Here is a 25,892-nt window from a genome sequence, read left to right as displayed (position 1 = left end):
TCAGCATGTACAGTCCGTCAGCGCATGCTGGGAGTTGTAGTTTTGCAACAGCTGGATGTCCCCCCTTCCTCCCCAATGTGAACGTACAGGGTACACTCACATGGGCAGAGGTTTGCAGCAAGTATCTGGCTGCAAGTTTGAGCTGCGGCAAATTTTCTGCCGCAGCTCAAACTGCCAGCGAGAAACTACTGTGAACCCCCACCCGTGCGACTGTACCCTAAAAACACTACACTAACACAAAATAAAAAGTAAAAAACACTACATATACACATACCCCTACACAGCCCCCCTCCCCAATAAAAATGATTGCAAACAGCTGGAGGCACCCTGTCACTTTGGAGCCCTGTCGTATTTCAAGGCAACAGTTAAGAGTCACATATGGGGTATCGCTGTACTTGGGAGAAATTGTGTTACAAATTTTGGGGGGTATTTTCTGCTTTTACCCTTTTTAAAAATGTAAAATTTTTGGGAAAACAAGCATTTTAGGTAAAAAATAAATTTTTTTTTTTTTTTTACATATGCAAAAGTCGTGAAACACCTGTGGGGTATAAAGGTTCACTTAACCCCTTGTTACGTTCCCTGAGGGGGTCTAGTTTCCAAAATGGTATGCCATGTGGTTTTTTTTTTTGCTGTCCTGGCACCATAGGGGCTTCCTAAATGCGGCATGCCCCCAGAGCAAAATTTGCTTTCAAAAAGCCAAATGTGACTCCTTCTCTTCCGAGACCTGTAGTGCGCCACCAGAGCACTTTTCACCCCCATATGGGGTGTTTTCTGAATCGGGAGAAATTGGGCTTCAAATTTTGGGGGGTATTTTCTGCTATTACCCTTTTTAAAAATGTAAAATTTTTGGGAAAGCAAGCATTTTAGGTAAAAATTATTATTTTTTTTTTTACATTTGCAAAAGTCATGAAACACCTGTGAGGTATAAAGGTTCACTTTATCCCATGTTACATTCCCCGAGGGGTCTAGATTCCAAAATGGTATGCCATGTGTTTTTTTTTTGCTGTTCTGGCACCATAAGGGCTTCCTAAATGCAACATGCCCCCCAAAAACCATTTCAGAAAAACGTACTCTCCAAAATCCCCTTGTCGCTCCTTCCCTTCTGAGCCCTCTAAAAAACAAAACAGAAAAAAAAACACCAAAGTCCATAATTGCGTATTTTTGGTCACTTCATATACCAGAAAAAGTTAATAAAAAGTGATAAAAAAAAAAGCAAACACAAATAGTACTTATAAAAACTACACGGCACAAAAAATTAGCCCTCATATAGCCGTATATGTAAACTTAAATAGTTAGGAGGTGTCAGAAGAGAACAATTTTAAGCATACTAATTATCGTACAAAAAGTTATAGTAGTAAAGCAAGTAAAATAAAACAAAACCTTTATAAGGCTGGGTTCACACCACGCTTTGTTAATACAGGGAAAAAATAGTGAAAAAAAAGTTTATAAAATTGAATTACACCTTCCCTATTAAAAGTTTGAATCATCTCCTCTTTTCCTATTTTTAAATAAAATAATGTGAACAAAAATAAACATGTGGTTTTTTGATCAAAAAGTCTACAGTGCAGATTCATACATCCCCCGTATACAGAGGAAAAAAGAAAATTATAGGGGTCAGAAGAGGATAATTTTAAGCATACAAATTTTTGAACAAAAAAAAAGTTATATATTTTTTTAAAGTAGTAAAATAAAAAAAATATTAAAATTTGTTTTTGTAATCATATGGACCGACAGAATAAAAATAGTGTAATATTTTACTAAAAAGTGCACTGTATACAAACAGAAGCACCCAAAAAAAAATAATTTTTCAATTCAATCCCCAAAAATTATTTATTTTGGGGTTTAGACATAGATTTTGTGGGGAAAATATTGATGTCATTACAAAGTAAAATTGGTGGTGCAAAGAAAACCCTCATATGGGTCTGTAGGTGTAAAACTGGAAGCATTATGATCAGGGGTGTCGATAGGTGGGCTAACAGGGATATAGCCCCGGGTGTCCAGCTAACATCCCCGGGTCTGCTGCCAGTCTTATTTTTTCATTAATTAATCCCTTAGCGACACATGACGAACCTGGTCCATCTTGGTGTCGCTCAGGGTGTATGGAGCGGGCTCCTGACTTGAGCCCGCTCCATACCCGGCTGGCCCCAGCTGATTTCAGTGGTTGGGGGCTGCCGCTAATAGCTGACATGCGTCGATTGCCGCGGGCGGCTATCGTTTAGATCGCCGCTGTCAAAGCTGACAGCAGTGTCTAAAGGGACCTTTAATCTGTCCCTGGTGGGCTAGAGGAGTGTATTGGGTGGGGGTGGGGACCAATCCACTGCGGAGGTAGCCGGAGGGCTTACCTCTCCTGTAGTTCGGTCCGTGGCTCTGCATTTGAGAGAGCCTGGCTGGACCAGGCTTTACCAAATAAGCATAGAGCACACAGATCAATGTAGTTCTGTGAAACTACATTGATCTGTATGAGGAATCTAATGATTCAATAAAGTGTAAAAAATCTAATGATTTAATAAAGTGTAAAAAAAAAAAAAAAAATGTTTAAATACCCATTAACCCGTTCCTTATTAAAAGTTTGAATCACCCCCTTTTCCTACTTTTCCATATAAAAAAAACACGTAAGCAAAATAAAAATGAACTTTTTAAGTATAGCCACATGCGTAATTGTTCGAACTAACATAATCTAACATTATTTGGTGTAAATGTAAAAAAATACTAAACCCCAGAATTGCGTTTTTTGCTCGTCACATTCTAGAAAAAACTATTAAAAATCGATTGAAAAGTCAGATCAATACCGATATGGTAACGATAAAAACAACAGATTATGGTGCAAAGAATAAGCTCATACAGCTCAGTATACGAAAAAATAAAAAAGTTATAGGGGTCAGAAGAGGACAATTTTATGCATAATAATTTTCATACAAAAAGTTATAATTTTTTTAAAGTAGTAAAATAAAGCAAAACCTATATAAATATGGTATTGTTTTAATCATATGGACCTACAGAATAAAGATAAGGTGTCATTTTTACTGAATAGTGTAAAATCGGAAGACCCAAAAGTTTCAAAATGGCTTTTTTTTCTCAATTTTGCCCCACAAATATTTTTTTTGCTTGTTTCACTGTAAATTTGGTAGTAAATGAGCGATGACTTACAAAGTATAATTTGTGGCGCAAAAAACAAGCCCTCATATGGATTGGTAGGTTGAAAAATGGAAGTGTTATCGCTATTAGAAGGTGAAGAGGAAAAAACAAAAGTGCAAAAATGAAAAATTCCTTCTTCCTGGAAAGTGTCAACAGCGCAAGGCGGTGTTCCACAACCAGTGTGCCTCCAGTTGTTGCAAAACTACAACTCCCAGCATGCCAAAGGCTGTCTGGGCATGCTGAGAGTTGCAGTTTTTCCACAGATTAAGGTACATTGGTTGAGGAACACTGCCTTAGCTGGGAGCTGCTCCCCCTCTATAATAAAGATGGTGGTGAGGAGGTACAGGTACGCCCTGGTGCGTTAAGTCTTAGATGGAAAAGACGTACCTCTACCTCCTCACTGCCATCTCTACTATAGAGAGGGAGCAGTTCCCAGTCATTGCTGTGCGCCTATATGTTCTACGACAGTGGTCGACAACCAGTGTGCCTTCAGCCAAAGGCTGTTTGGGCATGCTAAGAGTTGTAGTTCTGGAACAGCTTGAGCTACATTGGTTGGGGAACACTGCCTTAGCTGGGAGCTGCTCCCTCCCTATAGTAAAGATGGCGGTGAGGATGTACATGTACGCCTTTTCCATCTAAGACAACGCACCAGGACGTACCTGTACCTCCTCACCGCCATGTTTATTATAGAGGGGGAGCAGCTCCCAGCTAAGGCAGTGTTCCCCAACCAATGTACCTTTAGCTGTTGCAAAACTACAGGCTTTCAAGGTATAGTGTTACTAGTCAGTGGTAATGGTGGTGGTCATGGTATGGCGGAAAAATTTGTCCCTACTGGTAAAAAATATTAACATTATGTTGGTGATATGTATAATGATAATAATCCTTTCTGCATACTGGAATTATTGGTAATGGTCTCCATATACAGTATTTGGTCAGTAACAGTATGGTGATAGTATGTATGTGATGATATTTCTTCTTGTATACTGGTATTATTGGTAATATTGGTCTCAGTATACAGCATTTGGTCAGTAACAATATGGCAGTAATATGTATGTGATGATATTCCTCCTTGTATACTGGTATTATTGGTAAAATTGGTGTCAGTATACAGGATTTGGTCCGTAACAGTATGGCGGTAATATGTATAGTGATAATATTCCTCCTTGTATACTGGTATTATTGGTAAAATTGGTGTCAGTATACAGGATTTGGTCCGTAACAGTATGGCGGTAATATGTATAGTGATAATATTCCTCCTTGTATACTGGTATTATTGGTAATATTGTTCTCAGTATACAGGATTTGGTCAGTAACAGTATGATGGTAATATATATAGTGATAATATTCCTCCTTGTATACTGGTATTATTGGTAATATTGTTCTCAGTATACAGGATTTGGTCAGTAACAGTATGATGGTAATATGTATAGTGATAATATTCCTCCTTGTATACTGGTATTATTGGTAATATTGTTCTCAGTATACAGGATTTGGTCAGTAACAGTATGATGGTAATATGTATAGTGATAATATTCCTCCTTGTATACTGGTATTATTGGTAATATTGTTCTCAGTATACAGGATTTGGTCAGTAACAGTATGATGGTAATATGTATAGTGATAATATTCCTCCTTGTATACTGGTATTATTGGTAATATTGTTCTCAGTATACAGGATTTGGTCAGTAACAGTATGATGGTAATATGTATAGTGATAATATTCCTCCTTGTATACTGGTATTATTGGTAATATTGTTCTCAGTATACAGGATTTGGTCAGTAACAGTATGATGGTGGTAGTAGTGTGATTGCACAGTTGCCAGTGGTGGGACCCCCAGCGATCAAACACTTGTTTTTCACCGGACCACCCCTTTAACGCAGTGTGGACATAGGCAACCATGGATACAACTGTGATTCCCCACCCCAAACCCCGGCTACCTCCTCATCCCTGCACCCCAACATCCCCCCAATCATGTACCCAGACATGGCCAGACGCTGCTATACTGCTCCACAGTTGGGGGAAGGGGTGAGATGATGTGATGACGGACAGGGTATCCATGCTAGACGCTGCTGTAGGGGGCGCCTTATCACAGCCATAAACCAGTCAGAACTTTAGGGAAGAGCGGCGCTAAGTCACGTGCTTCTCCATGGAGACGCCGATGTCGTCAACTGTTTAACTTAACAACCATGGCGGAGACTGATGGGGAGAGCGTGAGGACTGAGTCCCAGGCCGGCGAGGAGTTGTACCTGTCCGAGCTGAGCCCAGAGCAGCTGCGGGCACTTATCCGGGACACCAGGTACCGCAGCTCCGTATGTAATCCTCCATGCCTGCCCTGCATGTATAACGTCCTGTCATGCTCCCCTTCCCTAGATAGAGTGCCAGTGCCATACTGCTGGGCTCCCTTCTAACCCCTCCGTATACCGCTGTTTTCTTGTAGCAATGCCGTTTCCACACTCAAAGCTGAGACGGAGATGTTTGAGAAGTTCTACAAACGACTGGATCCGAAGGAGCTGACCCCGGCTGCCCCCTCCGAAGCTTCAGGGTCTCATCAGGACTTCATCCAGGTACAGTGCTCCCCTCCAGCACCAGCTTCACTATACTAGTGCATTATATGCAGAATATCCATGTGTAGGGCACAGCGCCCCCTATAGAATCACATCTCATGTAAATGTGGCTGCAGAGTACCCTCTTCTGTCCTTGGTGCAGCAGTATATCCATGTGTAGGGCACAGCGCCCCCTATAGAATCACATCTCATGTAAATGTGGCTGCAGTGTACCCCCTTCTGTCCTTGGTACAGCAGTATATCCATGTGTAGGGCACAGCGCCCCCTATAGAATCAAACATCTCATGTAAATGTGGCTGCAGTGTACCCTCTTCTGTCCTTGGTACAGCAGTATATCCATGTGTAGGGCACAGCGCCCCCTATAGAATCACATCTCATGTAAATGTGGCTGCAGTGTACCCTCTTCTGTCCTTGGTACAGCAGTATATCCATGTGTAGGGCACAGCGCCCCCCTATAGAATCAAACATCTCATGTAAATGTGGCTGCAGTGTACCCTCTTCTGTCCTTGGTACAGCAGTATATCCATGTGTAGGGCACAGCGCCCCCTATAGAATCACATCTCATGTAAATGTGGCTGCAGTGTACCCTCTTCTGTCCTTAGTACAGCAGTATATCCATGTGTAGGGCACAGCGCCCCCTATAGAATCACATCTCATGTAAATGTGGCTGCAGTGTACCCTCTTCTGTCCTTGGTGCAGCAGTATATCCATGTGTAGGGCACAGCGCCCCCTATAGAATCACATCTCAAATACATGTGGCTGCAGTGTACCCTCTTCTGTCCTTGGTGCAGCAGTATATCCATGTGTAGGGCACAGCGCCCCCTATAGAATCACATCTCATGTAAATGTGGCTGCAGTGTACCCTCTTCTGTCCTTAGTACAGCAGTATATCCATGTGTAGGGCACAGCACCCCCTATAGAATCACACATCTCATGTAAATGTGGCTGCAGAGTACCCTCTTCTGTCCTTGGTACAGCAGTATATCCATGTGTAGGGCACAGCGCCCCCTATAGAATCACACATCTCATGTAAATGTGGCTGCAGTGTACCCTCTTCTGTCCTTGGTGCAGCAGTATATCAATGTGTAGGGCACAGCGCCCCCTATAGAATCACACATCTCATGTAAATGTGGCTGCAGAGTACCCTCTTCTGTCCTTAGTACAGCAGTATATCCATGTGTAGGGCACTGCGCCCCCTATAGAATCACATCTCATGTAAATGTAGCTGCAGTGTACCCTCTTCTGTCCTTGGTACAGCAGTATATCCATTTGTAGGGCACAGCGCCCCCTATAGAATCACATCTCATGTAAATGTAGCTGCAGTGTACCCTCTTCTGTCCTTGGTACAACAGTATATCCATGTGTAGGGCACAGCGCCCCCTATAGAATCACACATCTCCTGTAAATGTGGCTGCAGTGTACCCCCTTCTGTCCTTGGTACAGCAGTATATCCATGTGTAGGGCACAGCGCCCCCCTATAGAATCACATCTCATATAAATGTGGCTGCTGTATACCCTCTTCTGTCCTTGGTACAGCAGTATATCCATGTGTAGGGCACAGTGCCCCCTATAGAATCACACATCTAAGTGTAGTTGCTGGGTGTACCCTGTACTGTCCTTGGTGCAGCAGTATATCCATGTGTAGGGCGCAGCGCCCCCTAGAGAATCACACATCTAAGTGTAGTTGCTGGGTGTACCCTGTACTGTCCTTGGTGCAGCAGTATATCCATGTGTAGGGCGCAGCGCCCCCTAGAGAATCACACATCTAAGTGTAGTTGCTGGGTGTACCCTGTACTGTCCTTGGTGCAGCAGTATATCCATGTGTAGGGCGCAGCGCCCCCTATAGAATCACTTCTCATATAAATGTGGCTGCAGTGTACCCTCTTCTGTCCTGTGCAGCAGTATAGTCATGTGTAGGGCACAGCGCCCCCTATAGAATCTCTTCTCATATAAATGTGGCTGCAGTGTACCCTCTTCTGTCCTGTGCAGCAGTATAGTCATGTGTAGGGCACAGCTGCGCCGTCTATAGAATTACACATCTCATATAAGTGTGGCTACATAGTGTACCCTCTACTGTCCTTTGAGCAGCAGTATATCCATGTGTAAGGTGCAGCGCCCCCTATAGAATCACACATCTTATGTATTTTAGTCACTGCCAGAGCATTCTGCATTGAAGGTGCTTATCCATGTGCATAGGCAGACCTTAGGCCTCCTATAGACTCTCACATCTTTCCCCTGTTTATATAATGCTGCAGTGTTTACCTTGCATTATACTTTTACAGCTATATACAGTTGTGCTTAAAAGTTTGAATTCCCTGGATGAAGTAAAATTTTGGCATTAATTTAAAAATATGACTGATCATGCAAAAAATAAATCCCTTGGGGAGATTTATCAAGACATGTCCCGATGAAAAGTTTCTGAGTTGCTCATAGCAACCAATCAGATTGCTTCTTTCATTTTTGAAAAGGCCTTTGAAAAATGAAAGAAGCCATCTGATTGGTTGCAATGTGTAACTTTTCTTCTGGACAGGTTTTGATAAATCTCCCCCCCCCCCCCTGTCTTTTATTAAAGGATAGCGATGCTATAGAGCCATTTATTATTACATAGTTGTTTTTAAATTGTAATGATGCTAGAAGTCACCCGAATGGCTTTGATCAAAAGTATACATACCCTTGAATGTTTGGCCTTGTATTTCAGCATTCCTCCGAAAACAAGATGCTGATGTATACTTTAATATGAACAGTGGACCGCATACATTTCTATGTGCGAACGAGTCACTAGATGACTCCATTTGGCCATAGAAATCCGCAGGGTCAGCTATTTCCATATACCGTTTTCAGCGGGATGCTGATGGATACGATGGGTGCACCAATGAAGCATGAACCTATCTTACAGACACACAAGGTGACACACACATTAAAATAGCAATTAAAGGGGTACTCTAGTGGAAAATATCTACGTCCTGCGCTGGCTCCCGCGATATAACGCGGGGTCACACGGTGACCCTGCATCATATCGGGTCGGTCCCGACGGCCATCAATGGCCAGGACTCACGGCTAATACAGGACATCACCGATCGTGGTGATGCCCGGTAATAACCCTTCAGACAGGGCGATCAAAGATGATCGCCGCATCTGAAGTGAAACCGAAAGCATCCCGGCAGCTCAGTCGGGCTGTTCGGGTCTACCGTGATAAAATTGCCCCAAATTGTCCCGAACAGCTTGCAGGACAGCAGGAGGACCCCTACCTGCCTCTTCGCTGTCCGATCGCCAAATGACTGCTCCGTGCCTGAGATCCAGGCAGGAACTATTGCATAGCAGTGAACAGTATAAGAGATCAGTGTGTGCAATGTTATAGCCCCCTATGGGGCTATAACATTGGAAAATTATTCACTTTTTTTTTTTTTTGCAAAGTCAAAAATTGCGTATTTTTTGATAATTTTTATACCATTAAAAAATGAATAAAAAGCGATCAAAAAGTCTGATCAAAACAAAAATTGTTTCGATAAGAAGTTCAGATTACGGCACAACAAATGAGCCCTCATACATTCCCATATGCGAAAAAATAAAAAAGTTATAGGGGTCAGAAGAGGACCTTTTTAAATGTATAAATTTTCCTGCATGTAGCTATGATTTTTTTTCCAGAAGTACAACAAAATCAAACCTATATAAGTAGGGTATAATTTTAATCGTATAGACCTACAGAATAAAGATATGTCATTTTTACTGAAAAATACACTGCGTAGAAACGGAAGCCCCCAAAATTTACAAAATGGCGTTTTTTCTTACATTTTTTCGCACAATGATTTTTTTCTCCGTTTCACCGTGGATTTTTGGGTAAAATGACTAATGTCACTGCAAAGTAGAATTGGTGGTGCAAAAAATAAGCCATAATATGGATTTTTAGGTGGAAAATTGAAAGGGTTATGATTTTTAAAAGGTAAGGAGGAAAAACGAAAATGCAAAAACGGAAAAATGCTGAGCCCTTAAGGGGTTAAAGGTTAATTTCCCACACCTGTGGCATAAATTGCAATAAGTGTATGTGCATAAAAATTCGATGAGTTTGTTAGCTCTCACATGGATGTACTGAGCAGGCTAGATACTGAGCCATGGGGAGCAGAAAAGAACTGTCACCTGCGTAACAAGGTATTGAAACTTTATAAATTTGGAAAAGTATGTACATGATATCCAAAGCCTTACAAATACTATTCAGTACTGTTCAATCACTTAAGGGGAAAATTCAGGGATCTCTTGACTCCAGCGTCAGGTCAGGTAGATCAAAAAAGATTTCACCGCAACTCCCCACAGAAAACCTCAGTAGAAATGCAGGCTGCTCTGGAACAAGAGGCTGTGGTTGTTTCGAGCAGCACAATACAAAGTCCTTGTTACTGTCCAGGTGTACCCCATACTGTCCTCAGTGTAGCAGTATACCCATGTGCAGAAATAGAGCCTGGACCTTTTGATTTACTTCTCCTTTATGTGCAGATGCGCAGTCGCCGTCGTTCTAAGTCACGTAGCACCATCTCTGAGCGTCTCCTGACCCTGAGTGTGGATCAAAAGTGTGAGCTGGTGCAGCGGGAGCTGGAGGAAACCAGTGAGAAGGTGCAGAGAGACAGTGACAACACGGAGCACATTCTTCAAAGCTACAAGGTAACTGAGGCATACTTCTATGAAGGGTCACCACAGGCATTGAGCCTTCTCCTATAATGCTGCATAGAGGCGTAGCTAAAGTCTTGTGGGCCCTGGTGCTAGGACCTCCACCCCCTCAGCATGTCACCATCCATCCATGCACCCCTCCCTTAGCATGTCCCCATCCTTCCATACTGTGCCCTACCCTCAGCATGTCCCCATTCTTTAATTTTTTGCACCCCCCTCAGCATGTCCCATCCATCCATCCATCCATACTGTTCCCTTCCCCAGCATGTCCCCATCTAATGTCTACAACTTTCCCAAATTTGGCATGTCACCATACATTCAATGTCCCCTTTCCCTTCAGTGTTTTAAAAACTCATACTGGTGGCACAGGTCCGAATGCAGAGCAGTATACTCTAGAGAAGGGGCAGGGCTTTCCTCTTAGGCTAGGTTCACACTGCGGAATCTCCGGGCAGAAAATTTCCGCCCGGAGATTCCGAGTGCGGCCAGACCATGCGGGCACTGCAGTCTCCAATAGACTGCAATGTGTTCTGCGAGTATTTCCGCCTGAAGAATGAGCAGCGCCATTCTTCAGGCAGAAATTTCCAAGCAGATTTTCCATTCACAAATTCCGAAGTGTGACTTTGTGAACGGAATCCCATTCACTACACTATACATTTTAGCAAGCGAAATTTCTGCCCTCAATTTCAAAGCGGAATTCTAGTGTGAACCTAGCCTTAGAGCACCTTGTGTGCCCTACCCCTCGTCCTCTCTACTCTCTTGGACTACTACACATATGTCAGGGGCAGACAGGTGTGGGGTGGAGCCGGAGCACGGGACGGGTATCGTAAACTTACATGGTGTGCTACAAAGGCTCTGCTTAGTTCAGTCTCATACACCCTTAGCTGCTACAGAATATCATACAAATCTCAGCTGTTGCAGAATCCAATATTGAACAAGAAGAAAAAAACGTGGTCTCAAAAAGCAGGAGGTGCTCAACCCCAAATGCAGTTGTGCATTTATAGTGGGGGAGCAGATCCTGCCCTTGTGGTCTGTTACTAGGGGCAATCCCCAGCATAAAATACATACAATGGAGGATTCCTACAGCAGACTACAAGTGCCATAATGGCATCCTACTCCAGATGAAAGGTGTGGATGTGTAACATATAGAGTAATACAGGAATTTAGGTGCACTACTGTGGTAGATGTAAACATTGACATATGGCTAACCCTCAAACTGATGTTAAAATTGAGACATTAGCCAGTATATCCTTATATGAAGGACACACCAGAGCCCGCACACCAATGCCAGGGTTTCTCAAGGGGCACGGGACCTAACACTAAACTTACCTGTGCCGTATGGGCAATACCAGGGGCAAGTGGGCAATTACAACAGCATTAGGCTGCTTTCACACTATGAAATTGTTCCGTTTATGAACTTCCGTCACCAGTTCCGTCACTATATCGGCGAAACCCGGCCGTTACAAAACCCCTGATGGCCGTGACTAAATCGCATTGCAGCCTATGGGGTTTTGTAACTGCCCGTTTGCACCCGTATATGCCCGTAATTCATTACGGGCGTTATACAGTGACGGGACATCGTGGCGGAAAAATTACTGCATGCAGGCAGTTACTGCGGGCAGTTACAAAACCCCATAGGCTGCAATGCGATTTAGTCACGGCCATCAGGGGTTTTGTAACGGCTGGGTTTCGCCGATATAGTGACGGAACTGGTGACGGAAGTTCCTAAACGGAACTATTTCATAGTGTGAAAGCAGCCTTAGATCCGACTAACAGCTTGCTCCCAGTTACCTCCAGTGTAGCTGGGCACACTTACAATGGGAGGAGGAAGGCAGGCTATAAGCCCCTCCCAAGTTGGCTAATGTGTTGACAGCCTCACAGGTGAACCTTAATGCTGCCTAGAAAGTGATCAAGATGCATTAAATGTGGAGTTTATACACCTCCAAGTATAATATTTGAATAAGAAGAAGAAAAGACGTGGTCTCAAAAAGCAGGAGGTGCTCAACCTACAATGCAGTGGTGCATTTATACTGGGGGAGCAGATCCTGCGCTTGTGGTCCGTTGCTAAGGGCGATCCCGAGCAATCCAATGTTGAAAGATTTGGGGTGGGGTTATGTCAGCCAGTAGTAGACAGATCTTCACTGACAGCAAGCAGAGATCTTCAAAATGGTAAGAGCTGGAAAACCAGAGACTCAAAAACCAGTCCTGACTAAACAGTAAAGCTGTGACTACCCCTGAGCTATACTGGTTATCAATCAGCTTTCCCAGGGACTGATACAAATAGGAATAAACAGGCGGCTGCAGATATTTGTGTTGTACCTATTATAATAATGAACCTCAGAATCATCACTGCTTCCCCTCTCCTCTGCTTATTCTGACCCATCTTTCTCTCTGATTGTTCAGGCCACCATTGAAGAGGCCGAGATCCGCAGCTCAGAAATTAAAAAGGTCAAGTATGAGTTTGAGCGAGACATCGGCAGAGCTTCAGTAAGCAATAAAAAGGGTGAAGTGGTGAACCCCGACAAGGTTCTCCGCTACATGGAAGAAAAGATGCTGGCAAGAGTAAGTCCCTGCATATATACTCTATGGTGGAAATTTATGAAAAACCTGTTAAGAGGAAAAGTTGCCCATAGCAACCAATCAGATTGCGTCTTTGATTTTTCAAAGGCCTTTTCAAAAATGAAAGAAGCGATCTGATTGGTTGCTATGGGCAACTCTGCAACTTTCCCTCTGGACAGGTTTTGATAAATCTCCCTCTATAAGCTGCAGGACAAGAAATGTTTATGCAATGTGATACAGTAATAAACACCACAGCAAGGAAAATGTGAGGCTATCATTTTAGGCTTCTCGTTTCAGTACCATCCTCTTCTATATACAAACTCCCCATTAGTATTGCGTTACACAGCAATAGTGCACCATATAATTTAAGGCCCCCTCTGTGCCCCCATAAAGTATTAAGCTCCCTATGTGACCTCATGCAGTAGTCATACACTGCATGCCCCATCTAGCAGTTATGCCCCCCTCTGTACCCCATATGGTAGTTAAAATGTACCTGTCCTAGAACAGAAAAATATATCCTTCTATATGTTACTCACTAGGTCATGCAGATAGTTTACATGTCTTTTTTTTTTTTTATGTTTCTGGCTTCTGAATTTGGCTCACAAATCTCTCTGTGTTGCTATGGAAGAAACAATGTAGGCAAGAGAAATCCCCTTCATATACACTCTCTACAAGCTGCAGGACTAGAAATATAAAGGCACACAAAACAGACATAATGTATTGGGAGGCAGGGTAGCATATGAAGAGGAACATATTACAAAAATAATATATTTTACTGATAAACATTACATAGATAATATTTCTGGAGGCTTGGTGGGTTATAGAGACATCTACAACATACTACAGTGATCCCTCAACATACGATGGTAATTCGTTCCAAATGAACCATCGTATGTTGAGGGAGCCGTGCAATAGTAATATAGAAAGTTATCGACGTGATGACGATGGAGAGCGATGGCCATGCAGCGGAGCTCGAAGAGGACGGTCCGGAACATCAGGGACAGGTGAGTGACACTCGCCGGACCACACCGGCAGCAGCTGAAGCAGTCTACACTGCCGGATAGCCATTTATGCGATGGCCCGACATATTAATGTATACATTGGGGAGCAAGGCAGAGAGACACACAACATTGATAATGTATTGTAGAACAGAGTGGAATATAAAAAGGCACACATGACAGATGATGTACCGGGTTGCGGGGTGGGATATGGAGAGGCATATACAGGCCGTAAATGTTGGCATCCCTGAAAATGAAGTATTTCTCACAGAAAAGGATTGCAGTAACACATGTTTTGCTATACACATGTTTATTCTCTTTGTGTGTATTGGAACTAAACCAAAAAAGGGAGGAAAAAAGCGAATTGGACATAATGTCACGCCAAACTCCAAAAATGCTCTGGGCAAAATTATTGGAACCCTTTCAAAATTTTGGATAAATAAGATTGTTTCTTGGCATGGCCTGGATGCCAAAGTGAGGGACGGCTGTGTTGTGAGCTCCCGCTAACCCCGCTCTGTAACCCTGCTTTTACTTACCCTGAGTGTCCGGTCTTCTCCTGGTGGGTCCCTCTGGAGTGGAGGAACACCTGGGGCTGTTTCTGGTCCAGTTCCGGAGGCTGTCGGTGGAGCGGCGGCTTCCTCCTCCTGCGGCCTGGGCTGTGGTGGGTCGTGCTGCGGAGCTTTGGTGGGGATCCTTCTCCTGGTCCCGGACTATCTGTGCTGTCGGGCAGTGTGGTCTTCTCTGGCGCACAGCTCCCTGTCTTCTCAGCCCTCTCTGGCTGTGAACGCCACATCGGGCATTGCAAATGGCTTCCAAATGTGGGTCTGGTTGCTGTGGAGACTCCTGCTGTGGAGTGCGGCCTTTGCTGGATCCCTTGCAGCAGCACGGACCCTGCCTCTCCTTTGCTGCTCCCTGGGGAGCTGAAGATTTGTGCATGCTGGCACCCTGAAGAGCATTGCTGGAGTCCTGGCCTCATCCCTCCTAGGGGGAGACATCTTGCCTGGGACTTGTGGTGCAGTGCTTGCTCAGTGGATATATCTGCAGTGCTGTTGTGTTCCTTGATCAGTGGACTGTGTGGCTAGTGACTTTCTGCCTGCTCTTAGTGAGGCCCTGTCTGCCATGGAGGGCTCTCATGGTAATAAACGGAATAAGAAATCCAAACTGAATGCCGAGGCCTCTCGGCCGATCTCTGATGAGTATTCCTCTTCTGATGATGGGTCCTCTTGCTCTAGTGGCCCCTCTCAAAGAAATCCTGGGTGCTCAGACCCCGCTTGCTTCTAGAGTCTCTAAGTAGGCGGTGAAAATGCTGAGCCAGTTCTCCAGGGCTCCGGACTGTCCTGGGGGTAATGCTCCTGATACTCCGCTGTCGATTTTTGAAGGGTCTCTGACACCTTGCATTCCCTGCCGGAGCTAGTAGACTTCCTGCAGCTTCAGGTTACAGGGGTACTTAACCGCATTGATGACATGGAAAACCGTCTGAAGCGCAATAACATCCGCCTCGTGGGCCTCTCCGAGAAGGTAGAAGGGAATGATCCTGTGTTGTTCCTTGAAATGTGGCTGAAGGAGATTCTCCCTGTGGATACCTTTTTTCTCCCTATTTCTCGGTTGAGCGAGCGCATCGATTTCCGGCTCGGTGTCCCTCACCTGGTGGCCCTCCACGTCCCTTCCTTGCCAAACTTTTGCACTTCAAGGACAGAGATGCTATTCTCCAAACTGTACGTATTAAGGGAGAAGTCATTTGTGATGGAAGCAGAGTATCCTTTTATCTGGGCTTTTCTGTGGAGCTTCGCAAGCAGCGGGTGCAGTTCATGGAGGTCCGGGCGAAGCTATGTGCCAAGGGTTACTGCTACTCGATGTTGTATCTGGCTGGCCTGAGAGTAGTGGATGGAGCATCTGCCAAGTTCTTCACTTCTCCGACTGAAGCTCTTCACTGGGTGGATGCGGCCCCCCTTGTTAGGCCTCTGGATTGAACTATCCTGAACTTCATTGCTAAAGACTGTTCCCCATGATTGTCTTTAGATAGAGATTAGGGAGGTAGTTTTTTTCAGAAGGTAAGAGACATTTCTGTTATGCCGAACGCTCTGGGTCCCTGCTCCTCCCCGGAGCGCTCGCGGCGTTCCTCTCTCTGCAGTGCCCCGGTCAGACCCGCTGACCGGGAGCGCTGCACTGACACTGCCGGCGGGGATGCGATTCGCATAGCGGGGCGCGCCCGCTCCCGAATCGCATCCCAAGTCACTCACCTGTCCCGGCCCCCGGCTGTCATGTCCTGGCGCGCGCGGCTCCGCTCCTTAGGGCGCGCGCGCGCCAGCTCTCTAAGATTTAAAGGGCCAGTGCACCAATGATTGGTGCCTGGCCCAATCAGCCTAATTAGCTTCCACCTGCTCCCTGTGTATATTACCTCACTTCCCCTGCACTTCCTTGCCGGATCTTGTTGCCTTGTGCCAGTGAAAGCGTTTAGTGTTGTCCAAAGCCTGTGTTCCAGATCTTCTGCTATTCCTATTTGACTACGAACCTTGCCGCCTGCCCCGACCTTCTGCTACGTCTGACCTTGCCTCTGCCTAGTCCTTCTGTCCCAAGCCTTCTCAGCACTCAGCGAGGTTGAGCCACTGCCGGTGGATACGACCTGGTTGCTACCGCCGCAGCAAGACCATCCCGCTTTGCGGCGGGCTCTGGTGAATACCAGTAGCAACTTAGAACCGGTCCACCGACACGGTCCACGCCAATCCCTCGCTGACACAGATGATCCACATCCAGCCTGCCGAATCGTAACAGTATATCCGGCCATGGATCCCGCTGAGGTGCCGCTGCCAAGTCTCGCTGACCTATCCACGGTGGTCGCTCAGCAATCTCGGCAAATCGCCCAACAAGGACCGCAGCTGTCGCAGTTGACCGCCACGTTACAGCAACTTCTGCCACTGCTACAGCAGCAACCATCTCCTCCGCCAGCTACTGCACCACCTCCGCAGCGAGTGGCCGCTCCTAGCCTCCGCTTGTCCCTGCCGGACAAATTTGATGGGGACTCTAGACTCTGCCGTGGCTTTCTGTCTCAATGTTCCCTACATATGGAGATGTTGTCGGACCAATTTCCTACAGAACGGTCTAAGGTGGCGTTCGTCTGGAAAGGCCTTGTCTTGGGCCACACCGCTCTGGGATCGCAATGATCCTGCCACAGCTACAGTCCAGTCCTTCTTCACTGAAGTCCGTAGTGTCTTCGAGGAACCAGCCCGAGCTTCTTCTGCCGAGACTGCCCTGCTGAACCTGGTCCAGGGTAATTCTTCAGTAGGCGAGTACGCCATCCAATTTCGTACTCTCGCTTCCGAATTATCTTGGAATAATGAGGCTCTCTGCGCGACCTTTAAAAAAGGCCTATCCAGTAACATCAAGGATGTGCTGGCCGCACGAGAGATTCCTGCCAACCTGCAAGAACTTATCCATTTGGCCACCCGCATTGACATGCGTTTTTCTGAGAGACACCAGGAGCTCCGCCAGGAAAAAGACCTTGCTCTCTGGGCACCTCTCTCACAGTATCCTTTGCAACCTACCCCTGTGCCTCCCGCCGAGGAGGCTATGCAAGTGGATCGGTCTCGCCTGACCCATGAAGAGAGGACTCGCCGTAGGGATAAAAATTTATGTCTGTACTGCGCCAGTACCGAAAATTTTTTGGTGGATTGCCCTATTCGTCCTCCACGTCTGGGAAACGCACGCACCCAGCTCACGTGGGTGTGGCGTCTCTTGGTACAAAGTCTGCTTCTCCACGTCTCACTGTGCCCGTGCGGATTTCTCCTTCTGCCAACTCCTCCTTCTCAGCCGTGGCCTGCTTGGACTCTGGTGCTTCTGGAAATTTTATTCTGGACTCTTTGGTGAATAAGTTCTGCATCCCGGTGACCCGTCTCGTCAAGCCGCTCTACATTTCTTCGGTCAACGGAGTGAAGTTGGACTGTACTGTGCGTTACCGCACAGAACCCCTCTTAATGTGCATTGGATCCCATCACGAAAGATTGAATTGTTCGTCCTTCCCAACTGTACCTCTGAAGTCCTCCTCGGTCTGCCATGGCTCCAGCATCATGCTCCCACCCTTGACTGGACCACCGGGGAGATCAAGAATTGGGGCCCTGCTTGCCGCAAGAAATGCCTCACGTCTGCTCCCAGTCCCGTCAGGCAGGCCTCAGTGCCTCCTCCTACACCTGGTCTCCCCAAGGCCTATCAGGACTATGCTTTGCCTCCTCATAGCCCCCGTCCTGGTAACACTCTGCCCCGTGCCAAGCTTCACCCTCTGCCCTCCCTCCCCATTCCCACTCCTGCTGAACTGCCTGCCTTTGAGGAAACCCTACAATCGCTCCCAGTGTCCTCGTCCCATGTGAAGCAATTACCGGACAAAAAAAAGGGGGAGACCTAAGGTGGGGGGGGGGGGGGGGGGAGTACAGTTACGCCGAGCGCTCCGGGTCCCTGCTCCTCCCCGGAGCGCTTGCGGCGTTCCTCTCTCTGCAGTGCCTCGGTCAGACCCACTGACCGGGAGCGCTGCACTGACACTGCCGGCGGGGATGCTATTCGCATAGCGGGACGCGCCCGCTCACGAATCGCATCCCAGGTCACTCACCTGTCCCGGCCCCCGGCTGTCATGTCCTGGCGCGCGCGGCTCCGCTCCTCAGGGCGCGCGCGCGCCAGCTCTTTAAGATTTAAAGGGCCAGTGCACCAATGATTGGTGCCTGACCCAATCAGCCTAATTAGCTTCCACCTGCTCCCTGTGTATATTACCTCACTTCCCCTGCACTTCCTTGCCGGATCTTGTTGCCTTGTGCCAGTGAAAGCGTTTAGTGTTGTCCAAAGCCTGTGTTCCAGATCTTCTGCTATTCCTATTTGACTACGAACCTTGCCGCCTGCCCCGACCTTCTGCTACGTCTGACCTTGCCTCTGCCTAGTCCTTCTGTCCCACGCCTTCTCAGCAGTCAGCGAGGTTGAGCCGTTGCCGGTGGATACGACCTGGTTGCTACCGCCGCAGCAAGACCATCCCGCTTTGCGGCGGGCTCTGGTGAATACCAGTAGCAACTTAGAACCGGTCCACCGACACGGTCCACGCCAATCCCTCGCTGACACAGATGATCCACATCCAGCCTGCCGAATCGTAACAATTTCCTACACCACTAGGGGGATCTCGGTCCACTCAGCTAAACTGTCCTGTCCTTTTTCCCATATCTAGTACATGCATCCCAGCTGGTTACAAGTGGAGGCAGTTGTGGACGCTCTGGGGGTTGCCCATGCAGAATATTGAGAGCATATAATGATTCTTACCCTGACCCTTTAGTGCAATGGGACGCATACAAAGCCACGGTTAGAAGTGGCAGGAGGTGGGTGTATTGGAGGCAGCGTATGTTCAGGACCCCTCCCTCGAGGGGGTGGGCTAGGGCTCAGAGTTCTCTGCTGGTCATTCAGAAGGATAGGGTCCAGTTGCACATGGTGGATAGGGAGGTTGCCTTGTTTGCATTTGGGGGCAAAAAATGGTAAACTGCTGACGTTTTTAGCGAGGGCTAGTCGCCCTGCTGCCTCTATCCCTAATATCAGTGGCCCAGATGGTGCGGTGGTGACTGACCCTTTGTTGATTAACACTGTCTTTAAGGACTTTTACGCCTCTTTGTATGCTGCCCCTTCTGAGCCCTGTCTAGGGGAGATCTTGTTTTTCCTTCGGAATTTATCCCTTCCTATGCTTAGTCGCTCTCAGGCAGAGGCGTTAGATGCCCCTTTTTCGGTTGAGGAGGTGGAACTGGCCATTCGAGATCTTCCTCATGGGAAGACCCCGGGTTTAGATGATAGGTGATTGGTACAGGATGAATTAGGAATGATTGGCCCCTATACTTCTTCTTAAATTGTTTCACTCCATAGCTGACACTGAAGTGCTTCCAGACTCTATGATTGCGGTGCTTCCTAAGCCTGGAAAAGATCCGTTACTATATAGGGCTATTTCCTTATTGAATGTTGATATTAATATTTTGGCTAGAGTATTGGCTACTCACCTGTACGGTGTCATTGATACTGTCATTCATCCTGACCAAACTGGGTTTATGCCGGGTAGGGCTGCTGATGTTAATGTGAAGCGTCTGCAACTTAACATAGCAGCAGTGGGGGAAGGCTTTCCTACAGGTGTAGTGGTCAGCCTGGATATTTATAAGACCTTTTTGATTTGGTACAGTGGCCCTATCTTTGGGAGGTATTGGGATTGTTTGGGTTCGGTCCTCGTTTCTGTGCTCGTGGGACATGGCAGGGAGGGGTGCCCGCTCTCTCCTTTTCTTTTGCGCTGGTGATGGAACCCTTGGCCGCAGATGTTTGTAGGGCACCTGATATCTGTGGTATTCCCAGGGGATCTATTGTAGAGAAGGTTTCCCTTTATGCAGATGACACTCTGGTGTTCCTGGCAGATGCTGAGGGCTCTCTCCTGTCCCTCATTGACCTACTTGACCGGTTTAGTGTAATTTGGGGCTTACGGGTCAACTGGGCCTAGTCCTCATTGAAAGCACTGTCGTCTGGAGTTCCTTCTAATCTCCCGGCCGTTCAGATACTTGGGGGTGGAAGTAATTATGTCCCTGCTAGATTATATGTTGTTGAACTTAGATCCACTATTGTGCTCCACTGTGGAGCGGTTAAATGCCTGGTCCTCGCTTGCTCTCTCCTTAGTGGGTAGGATCAATATTTTTAAAATGTATATACCTACCTAAATTCCTTTTTACCTTTTTCATTTAGCGCCTGTGATTCCCCCTAGGAGATATTTTAATACACTTTGTGGTGCTCTGGGATCCTTTTATTGACAGGGGGAAGTCTTCCAGACTTGGTCGGGCTCTTCTCCAGGCTCCTAAAAGGCATGGTGGCTTAGCGGCCCCTGACATGTATAGTTATTTTCTTGCCTCCCAACTGGTCTACTGGACCTGGATCTTTCGAACTCAGCGACTGCCCTGGCTGGTGCAATTATGGGATCCTATGAATCTCTCACTAATATGCTCTACAGGTATCACTCTTGTTCTTCTTTTCCTGTCCCTCTTCAGACTATTGCTAAAGTGTGGTCCATGGTGTCGAGCAAATTTCCACAACCGCTGGTTTCCCCTAGGGCACCCTTGTGGGGGAATGTACATTTACCTCACCTACATGGGTTACAGGAGGCCGGTTTTCTTGTCCTTTTCATATATGAAGGAACGTTATGGCATCCCTGGAGATGCCTTCTTTAGGTATATCCAGCTCAGACATGTGGTTCAAGCGCAGTTTAGCTCCCTGACGTTTATCCCTGTGTTTTCTGAAGTGGAGCTTCTCCTAGGCACTATGGACCTTTCTAAACCCTTTACTCAAGCTTATGCGCTCCTCCAGACACTAGGACCTAGCCCTTTCTTACAAGCCTTCCATAAATGGATAATGTAAAAGTGAGAAAAGAGAGCGCTTCTTGGTGTAATAAAAGACATATGTATAACTGAAATACGGAGGCATAAAAGCCACTCGCCCCAAGAAGTTGTGTAACAGCATACACAACAATGATAGGCACATAAAATAGTAGAGATATCCGCTGCCCTCCGGCTGTGAAGTAATGGAGGATCGGTGAGGCTTTAAAGTGGACGCCGGCTCTACGGGGTGCAGGATATACTCAGAGAAGGAAAGGTAAAATCACAGGTAGTTTAATTCCCAAGATGCAATGGGTTTCACTGCAGATTCGCAGCTTCATCAGGCATAACAAGAAGAATATGAGTTACTGCTTTATAGAAATGACAATTAACCCTGTCAGTGCAATGATGGGAAGGGAAGGAGATATACAATATTTCCATATATCACACTAGTGAATTGAAAAGAAAAAAAGGGGAAAAAATAATAAATATACCGTTGCATAGTAAAAACGGTTGCATAGTAAAAAAGCTAAAAACATGGGGTAACATATAAACACATGCATTAGTGCACATACACATACAAAACTGCACATTTACAAATATATGACATCCACATGTGTATATAAAAAAATAAACTGAATATTAATCACCATAACAAAAAATAGAAGAAAAAAGAACAGGAGAAACAATAAAATAGAGAAGAGAGAGTGCACCCATGCGAGAAAATGGCCAGAGATCCAGCACGAACCAGAAGATACCAAGAGCTGGATCTGAGGGCAATATACAGTATCGCCCACTATAGGAACTAACGGACATTCTCAATGGTCTCATTCTGACCATACGGTACTAAAGTGGACAACTTAAATATCCAAAAAGACTCTTGATTAATTTAATATTGAAAGCTGTTCTCTTTCCCGTCCCGTCATTACACTGACAGGGTTAATTGTCATTCCTATAAAGCAGTAACCCATATGCTTCTTGTTATGCCTGACGAAGCTGCAAATCGGCAGTGAAACATGTTGCATCTTGGGAATTAAACTACCTGTGATTTTACCTTTCCTTCTGAGTATATCCTGCACCTCATGGAGCTGGTGTCCACTTTGAAGCCTCACCGATCATCCATTCCATAAATGGGTGGTTGACATCTCAGATTTGTCAATGGAAGGAGGTTGAATGTTCCTATTATGCTACTGTGGTCAGTAGTTGAGATATGCTGATACAATCTAGATATGTTCTGAGGTTGTATTATACCCCTGCTAAGCTTAAATGCATAGGTGTTTATCAGTCTGATTTGTTTCCCATGCTCTGTGGAGGTTGATATTTTACTGCATGCAGTGTGCGAGTGTCCTGTCATTGCTGTCTTCTGGAGGGAGGTAATGGAGTTTCTTTGTTTCTTGCTGATAACCTGGACTTTCCTTTCTTGCTTACCCCGGTGTTATGCTTGCTCGGAGGTATTAATGATGTAGTCTCTAGCTCGCACAGACTTTGGCTGATTCGCTTCCTGCTATTCTGTGCTCCTAAAGTGGTAGTAATGACCTGGTAGGATACTTTGCCCTCCCCCGCTGTCTCGTTGGCTAAATATGGTCAACAAATATGTCCCGTTGTATCAAGCCCTATATGTGAGTCGCAAGTGCCCTAAGAAATTTGGCTTCTGCTGGATCTGTTGGCGGACCATCCAACTAGTTTATCCCAGTAGGTTCTAATGGTATACTGGTGTCCTCTAGGGGGAGAGGCTGGGAGCGGGGGGTTGGGGTTGCCGGGATGTGTGTTTGCGACTGTGTGCGTGTGTTTGCCTTTGTTGGGCCTCCTCTGGTTCGGTCTCAGATGTGCCCTGCTGCCGCTCACTTTTGTAAAGTGATTCCCTGTCTGTGCTTAACAGCTAGTCCCTGAGACCAATGGAGTCTGTTGTTGTTCATGTTTATTATTCCACCTTGTTGGTAGGGTATGTACATTAAAAATGCAAACTTAAATAAATACTTAAATAAATAAAAAATAAGATTGTTTCAAGCATGTGATGCTCCATTAAACTCACCGAGGGCAAGTAACGGGTGTGGGCAATATAAAAATCACACCTGAAAGCAGATAAAAAGGAGAGAAGTTCACTTAGTCTTTGCATTGTTTGTCTGTGTGCCACACTAAGCATGGACAACAGAAAGAGGAGAACAGAACTGTCTGAGGACTTGAGAACCAAAATTGTGGAAAAATATCAACAATCTCAAGGTTACAAGTCCAACTCCAGAGATGTAGATTTGCCTTTGTCCACAGTGCACAACATTATCAAGAAGTTTGCAACCCATGGCACTGTAGCTAATCTCCCTGGGCATAAACGGAAGAGAACAATTGATGAAAGGTGTCAACGCAGGATAGTCCAGATGGTGGATAATCAGCCCCAAACAAGTTCCAAAGATATTCAAGCTGTCCTGCAGGCTCAGGGAGCATAAGTGTTAGCCCGAACTATCTGACGACATTTAAATGAAACGCAACGCTAAGGCAGGAGACCCAGGAGGACCCCACTGCTGACATACATAAAAAAACAAGACTACATTTTGCCAAAATCCTTCTTGGAAAATGTCTTGTGGACAGATGAGACCAAGATAGAGCTTTTTGGTAAACCACATCATTCTACTGTTTACCGAAAACGGAATGAGGCCTACAAAGAAAAGAATACTGTACCTATAGTGAAATATGGTAGAGGATCAACGATGTTTTGGGGTTGTTTTGCTGCCTCTGGCACTGGGTGCCTTGAATGTGTGCAAGGCATCATGAAATGTGAGGATTACCAACGGATTTTGGGTCGCACTCTACAGCCCAGTGTCAGAAAGCTGGGTTTATGTCCGAGATCTTGAGTCTTCCAGCAGGACAATGACCCCAAACATACGTCAAAAAGCACCCAGAAACAAAGCACTGGAGAGTTCTGAAGTGGCCAGCAATGAGTCCAGATCTGAATCCCATTGAACACCTGTGGAGAGATCTTAAAATTGCTGTTGGGAAAAGGCGCCATTCCAATAAGAGAGGCCTGGAGCAGTTTGCGAAGGAAGAATGATCCAACATTCTGTCTGAGAGAAGCTTATTGATGGTTCTAAATCCCATTGTACACCTGTGGAGAGATCTTAACCCCTTAAGGATGGACCCATTTTTTACCTTAATGACCAGTGACCTGGCTCTTTTTATTTGACATGTGTCTCTCTTTAAATGGTAATAACTTTAGAACGCTTTTTGATGCAATTATGATATCATTTTTCGTGACATATTGCACTTTATATAAGTGGTGCATTTTTGTTGACTCATGAAATCGTGGAGTTTTTCTCCCATAGAAGTCTATGAGATTAAAAAACGCCATGTGGGTTTTAACTTTGGTGTCTTTTCAGGCAGCTTTTACCCTTTTTTTTTTTTTTTTTTTTTTTAAATAAAATTTCATTTGGTATGAAAATAACAATTCTTTATTAATCAGTCACTAAAAACATGAACAAATATAAAAACAGAATACACATACAAATAGAAAAAGAGGCGAGTATATCATAAGCTGGGTAAAGTGCATAAATAAGCAAGATTAAGTGTCAACATAGTAATGGGACACTCACAGTATGCAAAGTGCTAAATATATCAAAAATATTGTATAGAATGTATGTACCATAAGCATGAATACTGGTAAACAGCAAATTATAAACTGGGAAGGAAAAAGAATGGCATTAAGATAAACAAGTCAGGCCATGCACTCATATATCAGATACTGTACCTCGCTGTATAGAACCGCTCCACATCTCTGCTATATTATGGACAATTGCATCGGGAGATATGTCTATTAGTACAGGTACTACTTCTCTCATCATGGAACAGTGTGTTCCATGCTGGGAGTAGTACTACCTAAAATATGTCAAAAAAGAGAGAAAAAAAAGTGAAACCCACACACTTTATTAAAAATAAAAAAAAATGTTGTTATTAAAAAATATAAATTTTGTTAAATACATATTTTTCCATCACTACAGCATCCCTTTTTTTTTTTTTTTTTGCCATTGCGCCAAAAATGCTATTTCAACGCAAATGAAAAAACGCCAGATGCAGGAAATTGCACTGGCGTTTTTTTCTAACCAAAAAACACAGGACAAAAAAACTAGTAGAAACTTAGCCTAAGGTTGCATGCACACCATGTTTTTGCAATGCAGTTCCCAGATCAGGTTTTTGATGAAAAACGGATACATCAAAACATGTGTACAAATTTCAACTCGTATATGCAAAACTGACTAAACCGGATGATGCGTCTGACATGCGGTTTACAATATTAAGTCAATGCATACGATTTTCTATACGGTTCTGTACGGTTTTTAACTTGAAACCGTAAACGGGAATTGTATAGCAAAAACTTGGTGTGCATGCAGCCTTACTGCAATCCCTTTCTGTGAGAAATACTTCATTTTCTTGAAAAATTTGAGGGGTGCCAACATTTACGGCCATGACTGTAATATATAGATAACATATTCGAATACATGAAGGAATGTACTGTATATAAAGTCTGTAATCCCACTCTCTTTTGGCCAGGATAGTCTGGTGGATAAACTCCGTTTAAAGAATGCAGCACTGAAAATTCAAAAGAAGAAGTTACAGATGCAGCTGAAGCAGGTATCACTCT

At 45.2% G+C, this 25,892-nt stretch overlaps 1 protein-coding gene across 2 annotated transcripts in view; it reads left to right on the top strand.

Annotated features, from left to right (window-relative positions):
* Nucleotides 1–5,151: 5,151 nt before the first annotated feature.
* The window catches only part of CCDC113 (coiled-coil domain containing 113), a 32,833-nt gene continuing 12,092 nt past the window's right edge, over nucleotides 5,152–25,892 (top strand). Inside the window, exons 1-5 of one of the 2 annotated variants that reach the window (XM_056525385.1) lie at nucleotides 5,152–5,432; nucleotides 5,574–5,700; nucleotides 10,186–10,350; nucleotides 12,757–12,915; nucleotides 25,802–25,882. In XM_056525385.1, the coding sequence (XP_056381360.1) occupies nucleotides 5,323–5,432; nucleotides 5,574–5,700; nucleotides 10,186–10,350; nucleotides 12,757–12,915; nucleotides 25,802–25,882 (642 nt within the window). In that variant the 5' untranslated portion in view covers nucleotides 5,152–5,322. Of the gene's footprint in view, nucleotides 5,446–5,573; nucleotides 5,701–10,185; nucleotides 10,351–12,756; nucleotides 12,916–25,801; nucleotides 25,883–25,892 lie in introns of both variants that reach the window. The other variant, XM_056525386.1, reaches the window with a different exon arrangement.

This window comes from Hyla sarda, chromosome 6 (assembly GCF_029499605.1).
Source record: "Hyla sarda isolate aHylSar1 chromosome 6, aHylSar1.hap1, whole genome shotgun sequence".
Lineage (NCBI taxonomy): Eukaryota > Metazoa > Chordata > Amphibia > Anura > Hylidae > Hyla > Hyla sarda.
Note: the sequence above shows the minus strand (reverse complement) of the source record. Positions and strands in the feature narration are given on the sequence as shown.